This window comes from Bombina bombina, chromosome 5 (genome assembly GCF_027579735.1).
Source record: "Bombina bombina isolate aBomBom1 chromosome 5, aBomBom1.pri, whole genome shotgun sequence".
Taxonomy (NCBI): Eukaryota; Metazoa; Chordata; class Amphibia; order Anura; family Bombinatoridae; genus Bombina; species Bombina bombina.
Genome location: NC_069503.1, coordinates 972,266,693 through 972,285,790, shown reverse-complemented (window position 1 = coordinate 972,285,790; position 19,098 = coordinate 972,266,693). Strand labels below are relative to the sequence as shown.

General features: G+C 38.1%; 1 protein-coding gene across 1 annotated transcript in view; it reads right to left on the bottom strand.

Moving 5' to 3' along the window:
- RIPK2 (receptor interacting serine/threonine kinase 2) overlaps positions 1 to 19,098 on the bottom strand; it is a 216,209-nt gene that overhangs the window by 113,605 nt on the left and 83,506 nt on the right. Inside the window, exons 5-6 of the mRNA XM_053715180.1 lie at positions 11,386 to 11,435; positions 7,631 to 7,792 (exon numbers count right to left, since the gene is read on the bottom strand). Coding sequence (XP_053571155.1) covers positions 7,631 to 7,792; positions 11,386 to 11,435 — 212 coding nt within the window. The remainder of the gene's footprint in view (positions 1 to 7,630; positions 7,793 to 11,385; positions 11,436 to 19,098) is intronic.

Here is a 19,098-nt window from a genome sequence, read left to right as displayed (position 1 = left end):
AATATGATTGGTGTAAATATTTTTTAAGTAGGCCTGGCACACAGGCTTGGAAGGCTGTAGAAAAGTGCAATTCAAAGGCACGAGCAAACTGAGGGTTAAGATCAACACTAAAAAATTTTTTTATTTAAATTAATAACTATACTGTCTGACTGTGACAACAATTATGATTGGTGTAAATAGTTGGCTAGACGGCCTGGCACAAAAGGCTGGCAGTGGCAGGCAGGAGGTAAATGAAATTCAATGGCCCTAGGAGACTGAATATTTGCAGTCCAAAAAATTATGGTTTTTTTATTTTTATTACTGTTACAAGAATTGTGATTGGTGCCACTAATTGGCTACTTGGGCCTGACAGACAGGCTGGCAGATATGAGTCGTGGATGGTAGGTAGGGCAGTAATTTAACACATTATGCTGTGTAAGTGACAAAAACACAGGACTGATAGAAAATTAAGTTACATTACACTAGCAAAATATTTTAACATTTTAGATTTTAATATTAAAATTATGTTAAGAAGTGCAATGCACATATGACTCTATGAGTGGTCGCACTGGCTGGCTGCTACGTAGGGCAGCAATTATAACAACAGTATGCTGTGTAAGTCAGATAGACAGACACAGGCCTGATAGAAAATACAATTAGATTACACTAGCATAATGATTTAAAGACATTTTTTTGGAAATTTTAAGAAAAAGGTTAAGCACATACATATGAGTCGTGGCTGATAGCCTTGGAAGGGCAGCTATTAAAAACAGTAGGCTATGTATGTCGGATACACACACGCCTGATAGAAAATACTATTAGATTACACTAGAAAAATGATTGAAATTATTTTTTGGGGGGGGAAATTAAAAAAAGTTTAAACACATATGAGTCGTGGCTCATAGACTAGGGAGGGCAGCAAGTAAACACAGTAGGATCTCTATGTCAGCAAAACACACAGGCCGGATAGAAAATTAGATTTGATTACACTAGCAAACAAATTTAAACTTTTTTTTTTTTATATTAAAATTAAGGTGAAAGAAAAATAGATATGAGTGCTGGGTGGCTGCCTGGCACAGACCAATTAACCAAAAGACTGAAAAAAAAAGAGGTATATTAATGCTGAGTGAGCCTGACAGACACAGGCATGATAGTAAATGTAATTAGATTACACTAGAAAAATATTTTTTTGTGTTTTTTTTTTAAATTAAAAATAATGTTATAAACGGATATTAACACTGCTGGCTGCTGGCTGGCACAGAGTAATAAACCAGAGTATATGCTGTGTGACACTGGCCTGATAGAAAATGAAAAAAAATTACACTAGAAAAATAATTATATTTTTGGGTTAGTTAAATTTAAACTAATGTTGTTAGGGAGATATCAGTGGTGGCAGTAGTCACAGCATATGCTGTGAGCCTTAAACACACAGCTGAAAGCCAGGCAAATGCTAATAAAAAAATAAAAAATAAAAAAACGGCACGAAATATAGCCCTAAAAAGGGCTTTTTGGGGTGCTGTGCTTGCAGCAGAGATGAGTGGAGTCCTTCTGGACTGTAAATACACTAGCCTAGCTATGTTTTTCCTATTAATGTCAGGAGCAAAAACATAACACGTCCTCTCATTAAAAAAGCAAGGTCGTTATGAGTCTAAAATGGCGGATTCCGAGTAGCTGGGAGTGTCTGTGAGGGAGTGTCTGATGTTGATTGGCTCTAATGTGTCAGGCGGCTGTGACATAAAGGGTCAAAGTTTCCACAATGATGACACATAGGGGCGGATCAAACATCGCCATGTGTTCGCCCACAAACGAGAACGCGAACAACCTATGTTCGCTGTGAACCGTTCGCGGGCGAACAGTTCGGGACATCACTATTTTTAGGGCGGCCAGGCCTATGGCAAGAAGAGGATCGGATTAGTATGCTCTTCAGAGCAGGTTAGGGTAAGTAATGTAGCCAGAGGTGAATTTTTCACTTGTAGTTTTGAAACATTTACATTAGTTTAATTTAAACAAATGTAAATGTTTAACGAAAATTCAGTATTCATTTAGCTTTAGACTAAATAAATGCTGAATAGTGCAGGCAACAAATATTTGAAGAAACAAATTTCTTCAATTATTCGGAACACAATTTTCATCCGAAACAACGAAATTTTGGCTGCACATATCTATTAGTTACTAACGGCTAGATTATCTATTAGTTACTAACGGCTAGATTACGAGTTGTGCGTAGCAGCGTTAAGAGGTCCTAAAAGCTGCTTTTTTATGCCCGCTGGTATTACGAGACTTGCAGTTTTAGGGTCCCCGCACACTTCTTTGGCCTTACCGCAAAACGACTTACGTAAACTTCGTAAAGTCTTTTTTCTATGGGACGTCCATAGCGCCGGTATTACGAGTCTGTCCCGCATCGCAAACACTATAACAAAAATTTTAATCCCTAATCTGCCTCTCTGGACACCTCCGCCACCTACATTATATTTATGAACCCCTAATCTGCTGCCCCCATCATCGCCGACACCTACATTATATTTATTAAACCCTAATCTGCCGCCCCCAACGTCGCCGCCACTATATTAAAGTTATTAACCCCTAAACCTAAGTCTAACCCTAAACCTAACACCCACAAACTTAAATATAATTTAAAAAAATCTAAATAAATATTTCTATAATTAACTAAATAATTCCTATTTAAAACTAAATACTTACCTATAAAATAAACCCTAAGCTAGCTACAATATAACTAATAGTTACATTGTAGCTATCTTAGGGTATATTTTTATTTTACAGGCAAGTTTGTATTTATTTTAACTAGGTAGAATAGTTATTAAATAGTTATTAACTATTTAATAACTACCTAGCTAAAATAAAGACACATTTACCTGTAAAATAAAACCTAAGTTACACTAACACGACAATATATTTAAATAAATTAACTAAATTAAATACAATTACCTAAATTAAATTAGCTAAAGTACAAAACCCCCCCACTAAATTGCAGAAAATAATAAACAAATTACAGATATTTAAACTAATTTACACCTAATCTAATAGCGCTATCAAAATATAAAAGCCCCCCCCAAAATAAAAAAAAACCCTAGCCTAAACTAAACTACCAATAGCCCTTAAAAGGGCCTTTTGCGGGGCATTGCCCCAAAGAAATCAGCTCTTTTACCTGAAAAAAAAATACAAACAAATCCCCCAACAGTAAAACCCACCACCCACACAACCAACCCCCAAATAAAATACTATCTAAAAAAACCTAAGCTCCCCATTGCCCTGAAAAGGGCATTTGGATGGGCATTGCCCTTAAAAAGGCAGTTAGCTCTTTTGCCGCCCAAACCCTAACCTAAAAATAAAACCCACCCAATACACCCTTAAAAAAAACCTAACACTAGCCCTCTGAAGATCGACTTACCGGGAGACGTCTTGATCCAAGCCGGGCCGAAGTCCTCAACGAAGCCGGTTGAAGTTTTCATCCAAGTCGGGCGAAGTGGTCCTCCAGACGGGCAGAAGTCTTCATCCAGACGGCATCTTCTATCTTCATCCATCCGGCGCGGAGCGGGTCCATCTTCAAGACATCCGACGCGGAGCATCCTCTTCATCCGGAGTCTTCTTACTGAATGAAGGTACCTTTAAGTGACGTCATCTAAGATGGCATCCCTTAGATTCTGATTGGCTGATAGAATTCTATCAGCCAATCGGAATTAAGGTAGAAAAAATCCTATTGACTGATGCAATTAGTCCATTCTCTTCTCCAGATGAAGCTGGGTTATTTTTTGTCAATAAAAAAGATGGAGGCCTCTGTCCCTGTATAGACTACAGAGCTCTAAATTACAGAACAATTAGAAATAGATACCTACTACCCTTGATACTTGATCTCTTCAACTCTTTGAAGAGGATAATCTCTTAACTAAATTGTGCTTAAAGAAACAGTGTTTACATATTATATTGTTTACAAATAGCCCCTTCAACCTTATTTTGTTGTCTGAAATAACGGCTTTTGCCTGTTTTATCCCCACCTATATTGAATATTTCAATACTGACAGGGACATTAAAATTGTATTCTCTAACTAAATCATACAAATTGAATGTTGTGTTTAAGACTTTCCAATTTTCTAACAGTGTCAAATTGTTTACAGTCTTTTTATATGAACACTTTCTGAAGCAACCAGCTACTACCAAGCATGTGAGAGAATTCACAGTGTATATGTATATGAGTCAGTGATTGGCTGATTGCTGTTACAAGATACAGGGAGAGGCAAATTGAAATACATTTTGAAATTTGTAATAGAAATTCTACTGCTCATTTAAAAGTCAGATTGATTGTTGTTTTATTTTGCACTGTTGATTATGTAGTTCTACTGTATTTAATGGTCCTTTGAGTATTGGTTATAGAATAGCTATATAAACAAGAATGTTTCGAAGAGATAACACTCCTAGTGGGTGATGGGAGAGATAGTAAAATGTTAATTTTAGTCATCATTGGTCTTATTGTGTATACAGAGATAGGATTATGAGGATTTTGTGTAAATATAGAGATAAGATAACAAGGCCTGCTCTCCATGGAAGCTGTGCCTATTTGATTAATTTGTGGTTTCCATTAGCAGAGACAGCCATTTCTTATAAAAATATAACAGAGCAATTTCCCATTCAATTAAAACACTCTCCAGCTAGTATAATAAGTCATTGTAAAAACATTTAAGGGGAAACCAATTATACAGTACATTGTCCCTTTAAGAGGAGCGTATAGTCAGATTCGCATTAGAGAGGGGGATGAGAGGAAGCTTGACCTTAACAGGCATTTCAGACATTATAAATACCTTGTGATGTGGCCTATGTAATGCCCCAGCAGTTTTTAAGCATTTATTAATGATGTTTCATAACTTTTAATGTACATGTTATAGTATAGCTGGATGATACCCTAAATTATTCCAAGACTTTAGCGGAATATCGAATGTACTGTATGTATGCACAGTTTTACATCAGCACTGTACCAACAAGTTTTATGCTAAATTGGAAAAATGTGCAGTACCATTGATTTTGCAACCTCTAAATCAGAGCTTTCCAAACTTTTCATGTTGGGGACACACTTTTTAGACCTACATAATTTTGCGACACAGTAATTCAGTTGTACTGGCTAGCAGGAGGTTAAATTAACTTGTTTTAAGAGATACGGACACATATATAAATTATATAATAACAAAATGTATTTACAAGTAATAGTATGTATGTGCAAGAATAAAAAAAATGTTTAATAACACCAATAGCTACTTACTATTTTAATGGGATGTATTAGGTTGATGGGATGCACACAATATCTGAATATTTGGTGGAATATTAGATAAAGACACTCGCATTTAATCATCAAGCATTTTTATGCTTCCCCTTTCTATCCATATATCAAGAGCAGGAGCAGCAATTCACTACTGGGAGCTAGTTGCAAAAAAACCCCACTGACTTCAGCTCAGCGTTTAAGCTGCCGCCCTCAGAGCTCTGTGAGTCCGATTGACTACTGCCCGTGCTGCAAACACACTGTTGTCCCACTCACAGACTACACATGTAGTCAAGAGCCAATTAAGGAGACTACACGTGCAGTCAGGAGCCAATGTGCCGCCAAAGCTGTCAATGGGAATAGTTTCAGTTCCCACTGAGCTGCGCCAATAGGTTAAGATGATCTGTGACCCCCTAGGTATCAATCACGTGTCAACCATGTGATATGCGTAGCAGCCAGGCGGAAAGTCAGAAACCAAAAAAAAAATGTTTAAAAAAATGTAATAAAAAAAAATGAGTGCTGAAGCAGGGACACACCTACACACTGCTGCCGACACACTAGTGTGTCCCGACACACAGTTTGGAAAGCACTGCTCTAAATATTTGTTATCGTCACCAAACCATGAAATAGTGTACTTTCAAAAATATTAAAGGGACAGTATGCTGTGATTTGTTTTCTCCCATTTAGGGCTAGATTACAAGTGGAGTGCTAAATATCGCTTTAGCAAAGTGACACACTAATGTGCACTGGTATTACAAGTTGTTAGCAATGCTAACGTGAGCTTGTTTTCACATTGCTGGGAAGCATTGCGCTCACAAGAGCACGCTTCCATAGGCTCCAATGGGAGCCTCATTCTGATGCCGTCAGAGATGGCACCAAACCTAAGCACAGCTAAGGGGGTAAGCAGCGCAGTGATGGCAGCAAATATAAATATATATGTATATGGCTAAATATATTTATGTTAATATTAGCCAATAGCCGTGCGGGCTATGCGGCTTAGCGCTAGCTGGGCTGCACGGCTATTTGCTAAGAGGTGGAAATGTCACCTCTTAGCAAAATAGTGTTCTGCCTCGGGCTGCTTGAGGAGCTCAGTGCGGCGAATGCTTCAGACAAATAAAGGAACTTTCAGCATGAAGTATTTTTTACTTTATGACCGAAAGTCCCCTTTTTCTGTTTCACTGATAAATTCTAGCATTTCAGAAACGCTAGAATTTACCATCACTTTAATGTGTAAACTTTAAAAAAGATGCTTTTTCCAGTTGTCATGCCTGTGGCCGGGATTGAAACCATGTGATCTTGGGCCTGTGGCTTTCCTCTTACCCACTAGAGGCCTGTGGCTCAGCATGATTATTTCAGAATCCCTCACTAGTTGTATCTCTGGCTCCACCAGTGTTTTAAGCATTGAATTCCTTGCCCCGACACTGAACCAATCTTGGTTTGTTCCTCTGATATGATCGGAACCTGCTGACTGTTCTACTGGCTTTTTGACCTGGAACAACTCTGCCTCTGGTTTACCCCTTTTGTGGTGTTTTTGGTTGTTTCTCTGGTATTTTAACCTCCTACTTGGACTTCACTTTTCCTTTTCTCTGACTAATTTTATGCTGTATCTGTCCTGAAATTACTGACCTTGGCCTGTCTGAATTTGCTACTATATGTTCTGTTTACCTCTTCCTAGCCCCAGAGTGGGTCCACAGTTTAACCCAAGGGTGGTCTATTCTCCAACCTTGCCTGGGCCTTTGTCCAACTCAGTTTGGGTTCACAGACTGTAAAATGCAAACTCTGTCACATTCAAGTGCCTGCCATATCCTGTCTCAGCCAGGTGCCTGCCATATCCTGTCTCAGCCAGGTGCCTGCCATATCCTGTCTCAGCCAGGTGCCTGCCGTATCCTGTCTCAGCCAGGTGCCTGCCGTATCCTGTCTCAGCCAGGTGCCTGCCGTATCCTGTCTCAGCCAGGTGCCTGCCGTATCCTGTCTCAGCCAGGTGCCTGCCGTATCCTGTCTCAGCCAGGTGCCTGCCGTATCCTGTCTCAGCCAGGTGCCTGCCGTATCCTGTCTCAGCCAGGTGCCTGCCGTATCCTGTCTCAGCCAGGTGCCTGCCGTAACACGTTTCTTTTTTTGTTTTTTTTACAGAATTACACCAGAGACATTCTTGGTAGACATCTCACTTTTTGTCTACATTACTATTAGTATAATATTTACTTAGAATGTACATGCAATAGCTTCACTCCCAGTAAATGATATAAATAATCAGTTATAATTGTAAAGTATAAATAAAATGTATTGTAGTCCGCACAAAATATAATATTGTGTTATAATTCTAGTTCCAGTTGAATTGGCTGAAACAAATAGCAGTACCTTATGAATAAGCCATTCTCTGAAACTTACTTAGGAAAGCAGGTCTATCATCGGGATCTTTTGCCCATCCACTTGACATTAAAGAAATAAACACGTCTCTCTGTGGTACGGTAGCTGGCAAACTTTCTTCACTCAGATCTGGTCGGTTGCCTTGAGCTACACTAAACATTATCTGCATTGCATTTGTTGCATCTATAAAAAAAATTAGTAAAAAGAACAAAGAATATTGAGCCATAATTTGCAAACTACTGCATTTTTACAATTATTAGTATTATTATTAATAATAACAGTAATAATAATAAACAAGATAGAAAACATTACAGCGTTAGATACTCTGTGAATTTGCCCAAATCCTTCTACCAATGTATTACATGTACTGTTTATTACTAAACTGGCACCTCACATGACAATAAACAATAACGATTTTTAGGAAAACAATGTGTTATAGGACAAGAGTATTAATAAGTCTTTAAGTATAAGCTTCAGCCACCTCAGATAATTGTACCATCTCCAGCTGAGCTCATTTCTATCTTCTTTGTTTGATATCTTGGTTTTTGTTGTATTACGTTACATAAACAAAATTTTACTCTTAAGGAAATTAAGAGGATTCTGGGTTTAACGGGATATAAAAAATCAACATAAATAGGGCATATTGGCCCCAGCATGGTATGAAAACCCTATCAATATATATGTTCTTAAAACATTAATTTGCCTTACACATTTTACTCTAAAGAATTGAACCTTTAGCCACATTTGGAGCATTACTGATGCATGCTGAAAATGTACAAGCTTAAAATGTCAAACTCTTACATTTTGCACACACAATAATACATTTCTACAAGAACAACACCAAGTGTGTGTAAAAGAGGCCAGAGTGCTAAATGGATACTAAATTCAAAATTAAGCTTTCCTGATTCAGATACCTAGGTAGACTCAAAAGCAGCAATGCACTACTGGGAGCTAGCTGAACACATCTGGAGAGACAATGACAAGAGGCATATATGTGCAGTCACAAATCACCAGCTAGATCCCAGTAGTGCATTGCTACTCCTGAACTAACCTAGGTTTGCTTTACAACAAAAGATTCCAAGAGAAGAAAGCAAAACTGATAAAACAAGTAAACTGGGAAACTATTTAAAATTGCATGCTCTATCTGAACCATACAAGTTTACATTTTTGAGTTTAAAGGGACATGAAACCCAAACATTTTCTTTCACAATTTAGAGACCATAATTTTAAATAACATTCCAACTTGCCTCTATTATTTAATTTGCTTCATCCTTCAGAAATCCTTTGTTGAAGAAATAGCAATGCACATGGGTGAGCCAATCACACACACACAAGTCATCTATGTGCAGCCACCAATCAGTAGCTACTGAGCCTATTTAGATATGCTTTTCCACAAAGGAAGAGAATCAAGAGAATTAAGAAAATTAGATAACAGAAGTAAATTGGAAAGTTGTTTAAAATTGCATGCTCTAATTTGCTACATTCTCTTTATATCCTTTGTTGGAAAGCATATCTAAATAGGCTCAGTAGCTGCTGATTGGTGGCTGCACATAGATGACTCTTGTTATTGGCTCGCCCATGTACATTCCTATTTCTTCAAGGAATTATATCTAAAGAATTAAGCAAATTAGATAATAGAAGTAAATTGGAATGTTGTTTAAAATAGTATTCTCTATCTGAATCATGAAATAATTTTTTGGGGTTTCATGTCCCTTTAAATATGTGGCTGGAGAGACTGCTCCACCTAGCCTAAAAAACTGTAAATGCAGCTTCTTAAATTTACCTGAAAATGGCAATACAGCAATTTATTGTCCAGTATGCTCATAATACCAATATACAACTGGCACAGAGATAGTTTAGCAGTGGTGCGGATGGAAATGAATTGTAATTGATTCCTATGGAACTCACAATTGGGCAATCTCATTTTAAAGACTGGTTATGAAGATGCCTTTTCCATTAGTGATAAACATGACAGTGCAAGTGTGATTTAATAAAAAATTGTATACGAAGAGAGAAGCACTCTACCAGGAACAAACAACAGCTCATCAGCTAGTTTTATGGCGATTTATCACCCGGAAGCAGCCTCTTTTAGACCAGTGTGCTTTTCACAGAGGAAAACTTTCCTTAAGTATATCAGTCTGATCCCGCCAAGTTAGGTCAGCCCAGCCCCGAAATACCAGGTAATTCTCCTCTGAACAAGGAACATGACAACCCCAGACGATCGTTTCGGCCTCCTATGGGCCTCGTTAGTGAGGTGCAGCCATGTTCCTCTAAGCACACTGGGCAAGGAGTCCACGTCTGGTTTCCCCCATCACGCATAGGGAGACTTCCCCAGGGTCATATTAATTTGTATACGGCAAAACACATAGAGACCGGCAATGGGCAATCCCCTTTCTGGGATACGGTGCAAAGTGGACAAGCTGGCGACTTCCAGCCCACAAAATGCAAATTCCAATACTCCACAGCACCAAGGAATTTTATAAATCTTCTTTTATTGTTTTACAACATTTAAAAACATAGACATATAGATATCTATACTGTCTATGTTTTTAAATGTTGTAAAACAATAAAAGAAGATTTATAAAATTCCTTGGTGCTGTGGAGTATTGGAATTGGAATTAATTTGTATACGAAGAGAGAAGCGCTCTACCAGGAACGAACAACAGCTCATTAGCTAGATCTATGGCAATTTACCACCCAGGAGCAGCCTCTTTTAGACCAGTGTGCTTTTCACAGAGGATTCTTTCCTGAAGTATATCAGTCTGATCCCACCAAGTAAGGTCAGTCCAGCCCCGAAATACCAGGCAATTCTCCTCTGAACAAGGAACATGACAACCCCAGACGATGGTTTCAGCCTCCTATGGGCCTCGTCAGTGAGGTGCAGCCACATTCCTCCAAGCACACTGGGCAAGAGTGCTTCTCTCTTCGTATGCAAATTAATAAAAAATTGTGTGACTGAATAAAAATTTCCCATCAAGAGATTACTACATGCCATTTGTAAAATTTAGGATCCTGATGTCACTTTTCCTGCAGATTCCATTTGCTTTACAGGATATCACATAGTCTACACATTTACATATATAAATGTGTTCCCCGTTCACTTTAGATAACTAAACTATAGTGATGAATAGAGATTTAATGAATCAATAACATGTCTGTTAATACACCTCTACAATGTCTCCTGTAGCTATTTCAGAGTCTAGTCTTGAAAAAATGTTAAAAATTCCATTCAATGGGGTCAATTTATTAAGCAGCGTATGCTGCTCATTCCGCACGTAAGACCGCTTGCTCCTTAACTCGTCTGCCACCTCTGAGGGGGCAGACTGCAATCATCCCGATCAGATACAATCGGGATGATAGACACCCCTGCTAGCGGCCGATTGGCCGCGAATGTACAGGGGGCAGCATTGCACAAGCTTGCGTATGCTGTCGACATTTATCAATGTCCGCCCCGCCATATAATAATTTGGCCCCGAAAGCTTTATCAAGTGCCTTAAGGTTTCAAATTTGAAAAGTCAAAACTGGCCTCAAAAAGATGTTGAAAATGGATTGTGATCACTGACAACTCTTTGGATCCACAGTAAAAATAAAGCTTGTAGTGAGGGGGACCAAAAGCTCGCTACTGTGATCACAGTAACTTGAAAACAGCTGTTAATGTGTTATTTTTCGGGATAATTATTTTTAATACACACTGTTTGGTCTAGATTTGCACATTACAAAAGAAATCACATATCCATAAAATTAATATCATGATTTGTAGATATCATATAAAATACCTTCATATGGTTCTTTTCTTGACAGAACTTCCCACATAATAATAGCATAGCTTTAAAAAGAAAAAAATGATAGTTAAACCATCCGAACAATGTGACAGATGTACAATCCAAAGGTAGATACAATAATTGAATAAATTGCTAAAATACATTTTGAAGCACATTATTCATATACACAAATGAAAATACATATTAATCTATTAAACTAGAAGCCCCTAATCTTTAAAGAGACATTAAGATATGTTTGTTTGTTTTTTAGTTTGAGTATTTTATTTTTAAAGCAATTTTCTTTTATTCTGTTAATGATGATGAAGTTATGGCCAGCGATTGTAGAATGTGTGTGAATGCTTGTTCCTGATTGTCTCATAGAAACATAGATATTGACGGCAGATAAGAGCCATAGGCCCAGCAATTCAAAGTATAAACTTATCTAGTTTGTAGGATAGCCTTATGCTTGTCCCATGCATTTTTAAAGTCCCCCACAGTGTTTGTCGCTACTATCTCTTGAGGAAGTTTATTCCATAAATCAATCACTCTTTCTGTAAAGAAGTGCTTCCTCAAATTACTCCTGAATCTACTACCCTTTAGCTTGAGCTCATGACCCCTTGTTCTTGAATTTTCCATTTTATGTAAAATACCCACAGCATCAGTTTTACTAAGCCCTTTAACGTACTTGAAAGTTGCTATCATATCACCTCTTTTCCGTCTCTACTCTAAGCTATACATATTTAGGTAATTGAGCCTATCCTGGTAAGTTTTATTTTTTAGACCATGTACCATTTTGGTAGCCCTCCTTTGCACAGATTCAAGTTTGTTAATATCCTTTTGAAGATATGGCCTCCAGAACTGCACAAAATACTCAAGATGAGGCCTAACTAATGATCTATAAAGTGGCATAAGAACCTTACTATTTCTGCTGCAAATACCTCTACCAATACATCCAAGCATTCTGCTAGCCTTACTCGCTGCATTACTACATTGTTTACTAAGTTTTAAATCATCTGAAATAAATAATTCCCAAGTCCTGTTCCTCATCTGTAACAGTCAGTAGTGTCATTGAGTCTGTAATTAACATTTGGATATTTCTTCCCTAAATGCATTATTTTACGCTTTGCTGTGTTAAACTTTAGATCCCAGTCGTTTGTCTAATCCTCCAATTGTTGTATACCACTTCTCATTTTGTCTACCCCCCTGGAACATCCACTCTGTTACAAATTGTTGTATCATCTGCAAAGAGACATACTTTCCCCTGTAGCCCTTTGCTGATATCACAGAAAAATATGTTAAACAAAACAGGCCCCAGAACTGACCCCTGAGGTGGTATACTGTGTTGCATTGGCTAAACAAATAGTACAAATTAAATACATAACATAATAGAACATTTTATTTTACACTAAAATATTTCTTCAAGCTTCAACATTTATACTTTATGATAATTTAGCCTGTATTTTATCCTTGAGTTATTTTAACATGATGGTCTAATACAGTATAAATATGCAGAGTAGAATACATTTTTGAAAAAAGACAAAAAATACTCTTTGGAGTATCTTCAAATATTTGCCACAGATTAATTTCAAATCTACTTATCTACATATTTTTCCAAAACCTTGTATCCTTGTATCCATGACAGTAGATCAATATGATATCTAGTATATAATGTGTTACTTCATTACCATAACAACAACATTGAATGGGCAAAAAAAAAAACAGCAGTCTCCCTAAACAATACACAGTAGATTGTGACCACTTATTTAACTGGCTATGAAAAAAAGGCAATTTCATAGGGTCTCACTTTTAGACTAATAGCTACTAGACATGCAACTATCATCTTAAAATATGGTAAATGTGTCTAGCATACTAAGTAGCACAGATCATTTTTTTTTTTTTAAACAAATGATTTGCAATATGAAATCAAGCAGTACTGATTGCATTAGGCAGAGGGGATACGTGTGCATAGTCAGCACTAACTGACTTCACCAGGCTAGAGAGAGTTAACATATCAAGCCCTAAATGTTTTTTTTTTTTTAAATCTCATACTGTATCCAAACTAGTGTAAAATAATAGACCCATTATATAGGTTAGTAGTGTGCTTCTGGAAGCTAGGGAGACACATAAGGCATTGGCAGTCAACTTTAGTGGCATACTAATAGGTAAAATCTTGCATTTTTACCACTGATAACACTCACCCCATAAAACAAATATTCCCTCACTCCACTCCATTTTCTCCATTAATCCACTCTATTCCTCAAACACAAATCCCTTTTAAACACTTATGCTTTGGGTTAAGTATAAAGATTATTAAAATATGGTGTTGCACTTCAGAGGGCACTGGGTTACTAATTGCACATCAGTGGTCTTTATAGTTATGTTTACAATGTATGCTTGGTTAATGCACATAAAATTAAGTGGTGTTAAACTCAAACTTTCATTCCCCATATAACATTTACTTTATGCATAATTAATAAAAAAATAGCAATGCAATTTCATTATTTATTTTGTCTCCTTTTCCTGTAATTTAACCCAGAAAATTAGAGTGTTTCATCTCAGTGAGGTTACAGTGCATTCTGTGGAATGCAGAGCCCTGACGCTCCTACAATGATTGGTTGGTCTATGTCGGAGCTTATTTATATATTTCCCCAATTGTCCACATTAAAGTAAGATACACATTCAAAAGGCTTTTCAAGGAGTGTGTCCAGAGACTTCTAAACATATTTCCTAACAAAACGAGAAGTTTTTTTTTATTTTTTATCATAGCTTTTTATTATTGAAAATATATCCAATAAGAGTAACAACAATAAAGAACAGATATTAAGTTACAGTATCAGCTAAAGATCACATATAGCTTCTAATAATAATGAAGATAGATTACAAATCATTTTGGAACAGCAAGGTAAGCAGTTGTAAATTACAGATGCTTGTCAAATATCTGTCATAGATAGGTCCCTAGGGTATTCCTTAAAAGATAACCATATTATTTATGATATGATATGAACCAAATCACTTGAGATAATTCAAATTATACAAAGAACATAAATTTGGCAAGACAACAATGCAATGATAGGTACTAGAGTCAGCCTGTACATTGTAGTAAATATTATGCAAACCTCTAGGAATAAGTTCAAAACTTGGCGAATTATCCAGGCGGGGCAAGGGTCGGGAGGAGGGGGGGAGGAAAAGGGGAAGAAGGCTACATCTTAAAGTGGAGATGGGGAAGGAAGGAAAGGGGGGAGGGGGGGTTGGGAGGGCTAGGTTAGGTAAAATGAGGATAAGCTAAGATCTGTTACGTTTATAATGGCAGAAAAGACAAGATAAGGTAGAATTTGTTTACTTAGGGTTGTCCTGATAATGGAACCACGGTTCCTACAGAGCCCAATACAGGTCTTCCCTATCCATTCTCAAGTAGAAGCTTCTTTCCATTTCTTCAAAATATTTAATGGTAGCAACTACATCTATTATGTCTGGAGGTGATGTTTGCTTCCACTCTCTTGCTATGGTGAGTTTCATAGCGGCAAAGAAAAAGATGACCTGTTTAGATCTCAAAACAGGTGTGGTGTTTGGGAAGATATGGAAAAGAGCTATCTCCGGTTTGGGTGGTACTGACAATCCTACTTCTTTACTCAATTGAAACACTTTATTCCAGCATGATTTCAGAGATGGGCACAGTTGCGCCAGCACATGGGAGAATAGAGTGGGAACATCTTTGATAGTCTAATAGGCGTATAGTACCATCTGAGAAGGATTTTCATATGTGATTCAATGGAGTTTGCACAGTGTAAAGTTTTCCTAGTCAATGTAATAGCCCTGCGTAAATCTTTATCAGTGATAGTCCTAGATAAGTCATATTCCCAAGCTTTAAGTTGCCAAATTCTGTCAGAATTGGTATATTTCTGGATCAGATTGTAGTGTGTGGATATGGTCTTGGGGAGTCTTGTTTTTGATTTCCATAGTTTTTCCCATGTAGTCAAGGGTCTGCTGTCATATTTAGGGAAGCCCCACGATATTAAGAAATTGTATAGCCTAGTGTATTCAAACATAGCCCAAGGGGGCAGATCGTGTATTAGGTAGCCAATTCTCTGTGGAGGAATAAGTTCACCTGAATAGTAAAGCTGAGCAACATTCTGTATATTCCATGCTTTCCACTGTGGGGAATGCATGTCTTGAAGGGTCACCAGTAAGCTAGGGATAGAATGTATCGGAGAGGGGTGTGGCGCTATTTCGGTAAGGTGTCTAGTGGTATGCCACATTTTTAAATTATCTCTAACAATGGGATTACCGATTCCTAGAGCATCAACGCGATAAGATGGGATCCAAAGGAGGTTCTCTAGTGCTAGTCCATGAGGCAATTCTGAGGATTCCGCATTTCTCCACCTCTGAGGTTCCCCTCTCTCTGCCCATGCAGATATATGAGCTAATCTAGCAGCCTCATAATAACCCTGTATATTGGGCATAGCTACACCACCTTGCTCAAACTGTTTTTGTAGTGTTTTTGCAGCTATACGGGGTCTAGAAGGTCCCCATACATACTTTAGACACAAAGATTGGAGTCCATATAGCAGTTTTGCAGGGACATTTAGGGGCAAACACCTATTTTGGGAAGGATCCTCATTTTAAGAGACAAAATGCGCCCTAACCATGAGACTTCTTTGAACGTCCAAGACTTAAGAAGTGTAGAGATCTCTTGTATGATATTAGTATAGTTTTTGTGGACTACCAGTTTGGGATCGGGTCCTAATTGAATACCTAGATGTCGTATAGTGTCTAGTGACCATTGAAAGGAGTAAGTTGATCTCATAACCTCCAATTCAAATGTTGGGATGCAGATAGGCAATGCTTCTGTTTTTAAAAGATTGATTTTATAATAGCTGTATTTTCCAAATTCAGCTACAATGTCAAATAAAACAGGTAAAGAACCCAATGGGTTAGTCAAGAAAAGCGTTATGTCGTCGGCGAAGAGAGCAATCATCTCGTCTCCCATTCCCAACGGAACTCCTTGGACCATCGGAGATAGTCGTATGGATTGTGCCAGAGGTTTGACTGCCAAAACAAAGATTAGGGGTGACAAATGGCACCCCTGTCTAGAGCCATTAATGATGGGGAATTCCAAAGAGGAAAATCCCAGTCCCTTTACAACAGCCGAAGGATCCGTATATAGTGCCTTAATGGCTATGATAACCTCACTTGGAAAGCTGAACTGTGACAGGACCTGCCATAAATATTCCCATCTGACCCTGTCAAATGCTTTTTCTGCGTCTAATGACAGGGCCAGTATGGGACAGCGGCGTCTAGCGGCCTCTGAGAAGACATTAAGGACTCTTCGGGTATTGTCAGATTCTTCTCTTCTGAATGTGAACCCTACCTGATCAGGGAAGCAGTAGTTTAAGTCGATTAGCCCACAGTTTTGCGTATAGTTTGGCGTCAGCATTAATTAATGAAATCGGCCTGTAGCTACTGCATTGAGACAAATCCTTGTCAGGCTTGGGAATAGATAAAATAGTTGCCTGAAGGAATTCTTTTCTCCATATACCCGTTTTGCGTGCCTCTGCAAACACTTTCAGAAGAATGTTACATACGTCTGCCTTAAAAAGCTTATAAAAGTCGGATGGAAAGCCATCTGGACTGGGGGCTTTATTACTTTGGGTATGTTTTATGGCTAAAAGGAGTTCAGCTAATGTAAATGGGACTTTGAGTGTATCTTTGTCTGCGTCCGAGAGTGAAGGGAGGTTTAGTTTATTCAGAAAAAGTGTTATGCATTGGACCGAGGCTTCGGTATGTGACATAGAAGATTTAAGATTATATAATCCGGCATAGTATTCTGCGAACATTTCTCCTATGTCTTTAGGGGAGTTAGCTACTTTTTGGCCCTTCTTCAATATTAAGATTCTGGCCGCTGAAGTTCTGCCACGCAATTTTCGGGCCAACAAGGCAGATACCTTATTGCCCTGATAATACATCACTTGCTTGAAACGAGAATATATTTCCCTGACCTTTTCCATCTCTCTATCTACCAATTGGGCTCTAAGTGTTTTTATCTCGTCAGCTAGCTGTGGGGAAGGGGAGGATTTATTAAGGAGTTCCTTGGCTCTTAAAGATGATACCAGCATCCCCAATGAGGAACCCCTCTGAGTCCGACTAGAGGCCTGTTTCTTAATGCATATACCATGAATGAATGCTTTTAGCGAGGCCCATATTATCTGTTGTGACATGTGAGGGGTCTCATTTATAGCTATAAACTCCGTGATGGAGGTTTGAAGGGATGTTCTAAATTCTCGACTATGTAACAATTGTTTAGGGAATTTCCAGGTCGGTCTGGATGATTTAGATAAGTCTGTGGAAAGAGTGAACAGTAGGATGTTGTGGTCCGACCAGGAGCATACACGTATGCTGGAAGCTAAAACTTTGTTAAGTGTCCAAGAGTCAGTGAATAAATTGTCCAGTCTAGAATATGTGTTATGCGGCCTAGAGAAGTATGTATAATCTTTGTCATTAGGCTGAAGGGCCCGCCAAATGTCATATAAATTATATTGTGTTATAAGGTGTCTAAATTTGCAAGCCGTGTTTATGGTATAAGCATCTATTTCCTTACCTGTTTGAGTCTTTTTGTCAGTCAATGGGTCTCATATCATGTTAAAGTCCCCTCCCAAGACCATAGTTCCTGTTTTGAGTGGTTCTATTTTAGTTAATATTTCCCTTAAAAATGTAGGCTGAGCCTAATTAGGGGCATATATGTTAACCAGGGTGAATAGTATGCCGTTTAGTTTACAGATAAGTATTAAATATCTTCCCTGGTCATCTGTCTCCTTATGAATAAGTTCAAGGCTTACAGTCTTATGGACTATTATAGCCACTCCTCTAGACTTATCCGTATAGGATGAAAAAAATATGGTAGGATATTCAGAAACCTGTATGGTTCTCGCTGTGAGGCTAGCCAATGAGTTTCTTGTAGGAAAAGGACTTGAGCTTTTAAGAATTTCATGGAGTTAGTTAATAGTCTTCTCTTAGTGGGTGAGGCCTTTGGCATTTAGGGAGGCAAAAGTTATAGTGTCAGGGGTTTCTGCCATGATTGAGAAATGTAGGGGAATAGGTGGGAGGAAAGGGTTAGTGAGCACTTACCCCGCCTGCACTGCCTCCGAGCACTATTTTAAATAAGTGAAATGCAGTTTTATGTTCTACTAGCAGGGTGTACTAGGAAAAAAGCAAAAGGTTTGTTAGATACAGGTAACAATATAAACTTGTTATCAGAAAGAACAAAACCTTTGAAACTTAACTGTATATAATTGAAATTCAACTATTAAACATAAATATAAGTTAGTGGTAACAGTAGGAGTCTGATTACCTACAATAGGTATGGCGGTTTATTTGACCGCTGACAGAAGAGGTTTGCCTACGAAGAAGGCAGCTGACCTCTCCGGTCCCCGTATTAGGGGAAAATACAAACAGTATTTATGTGATAAGGGGGGATTGTTACAAATATGTAACTCTATAGAAGAATCGACACTTTAAAAGGGGGAAATGAACTGTGCGGTATAATTCTTGCACCATAAATGTTGGAAGGAGGTGTTGGGTAGTACACTAAGTGTCAATTTCTACATACGTAGGGCTCAATGAATGTAGGTGCAGGGAATTGTGTGCTTAGAAGGTATGAATTCCATCCCCATAGGGTATGTTAAGGACCATAGCACATATCAAAACCCGGAACTTAGGTAAGGAACAATGATA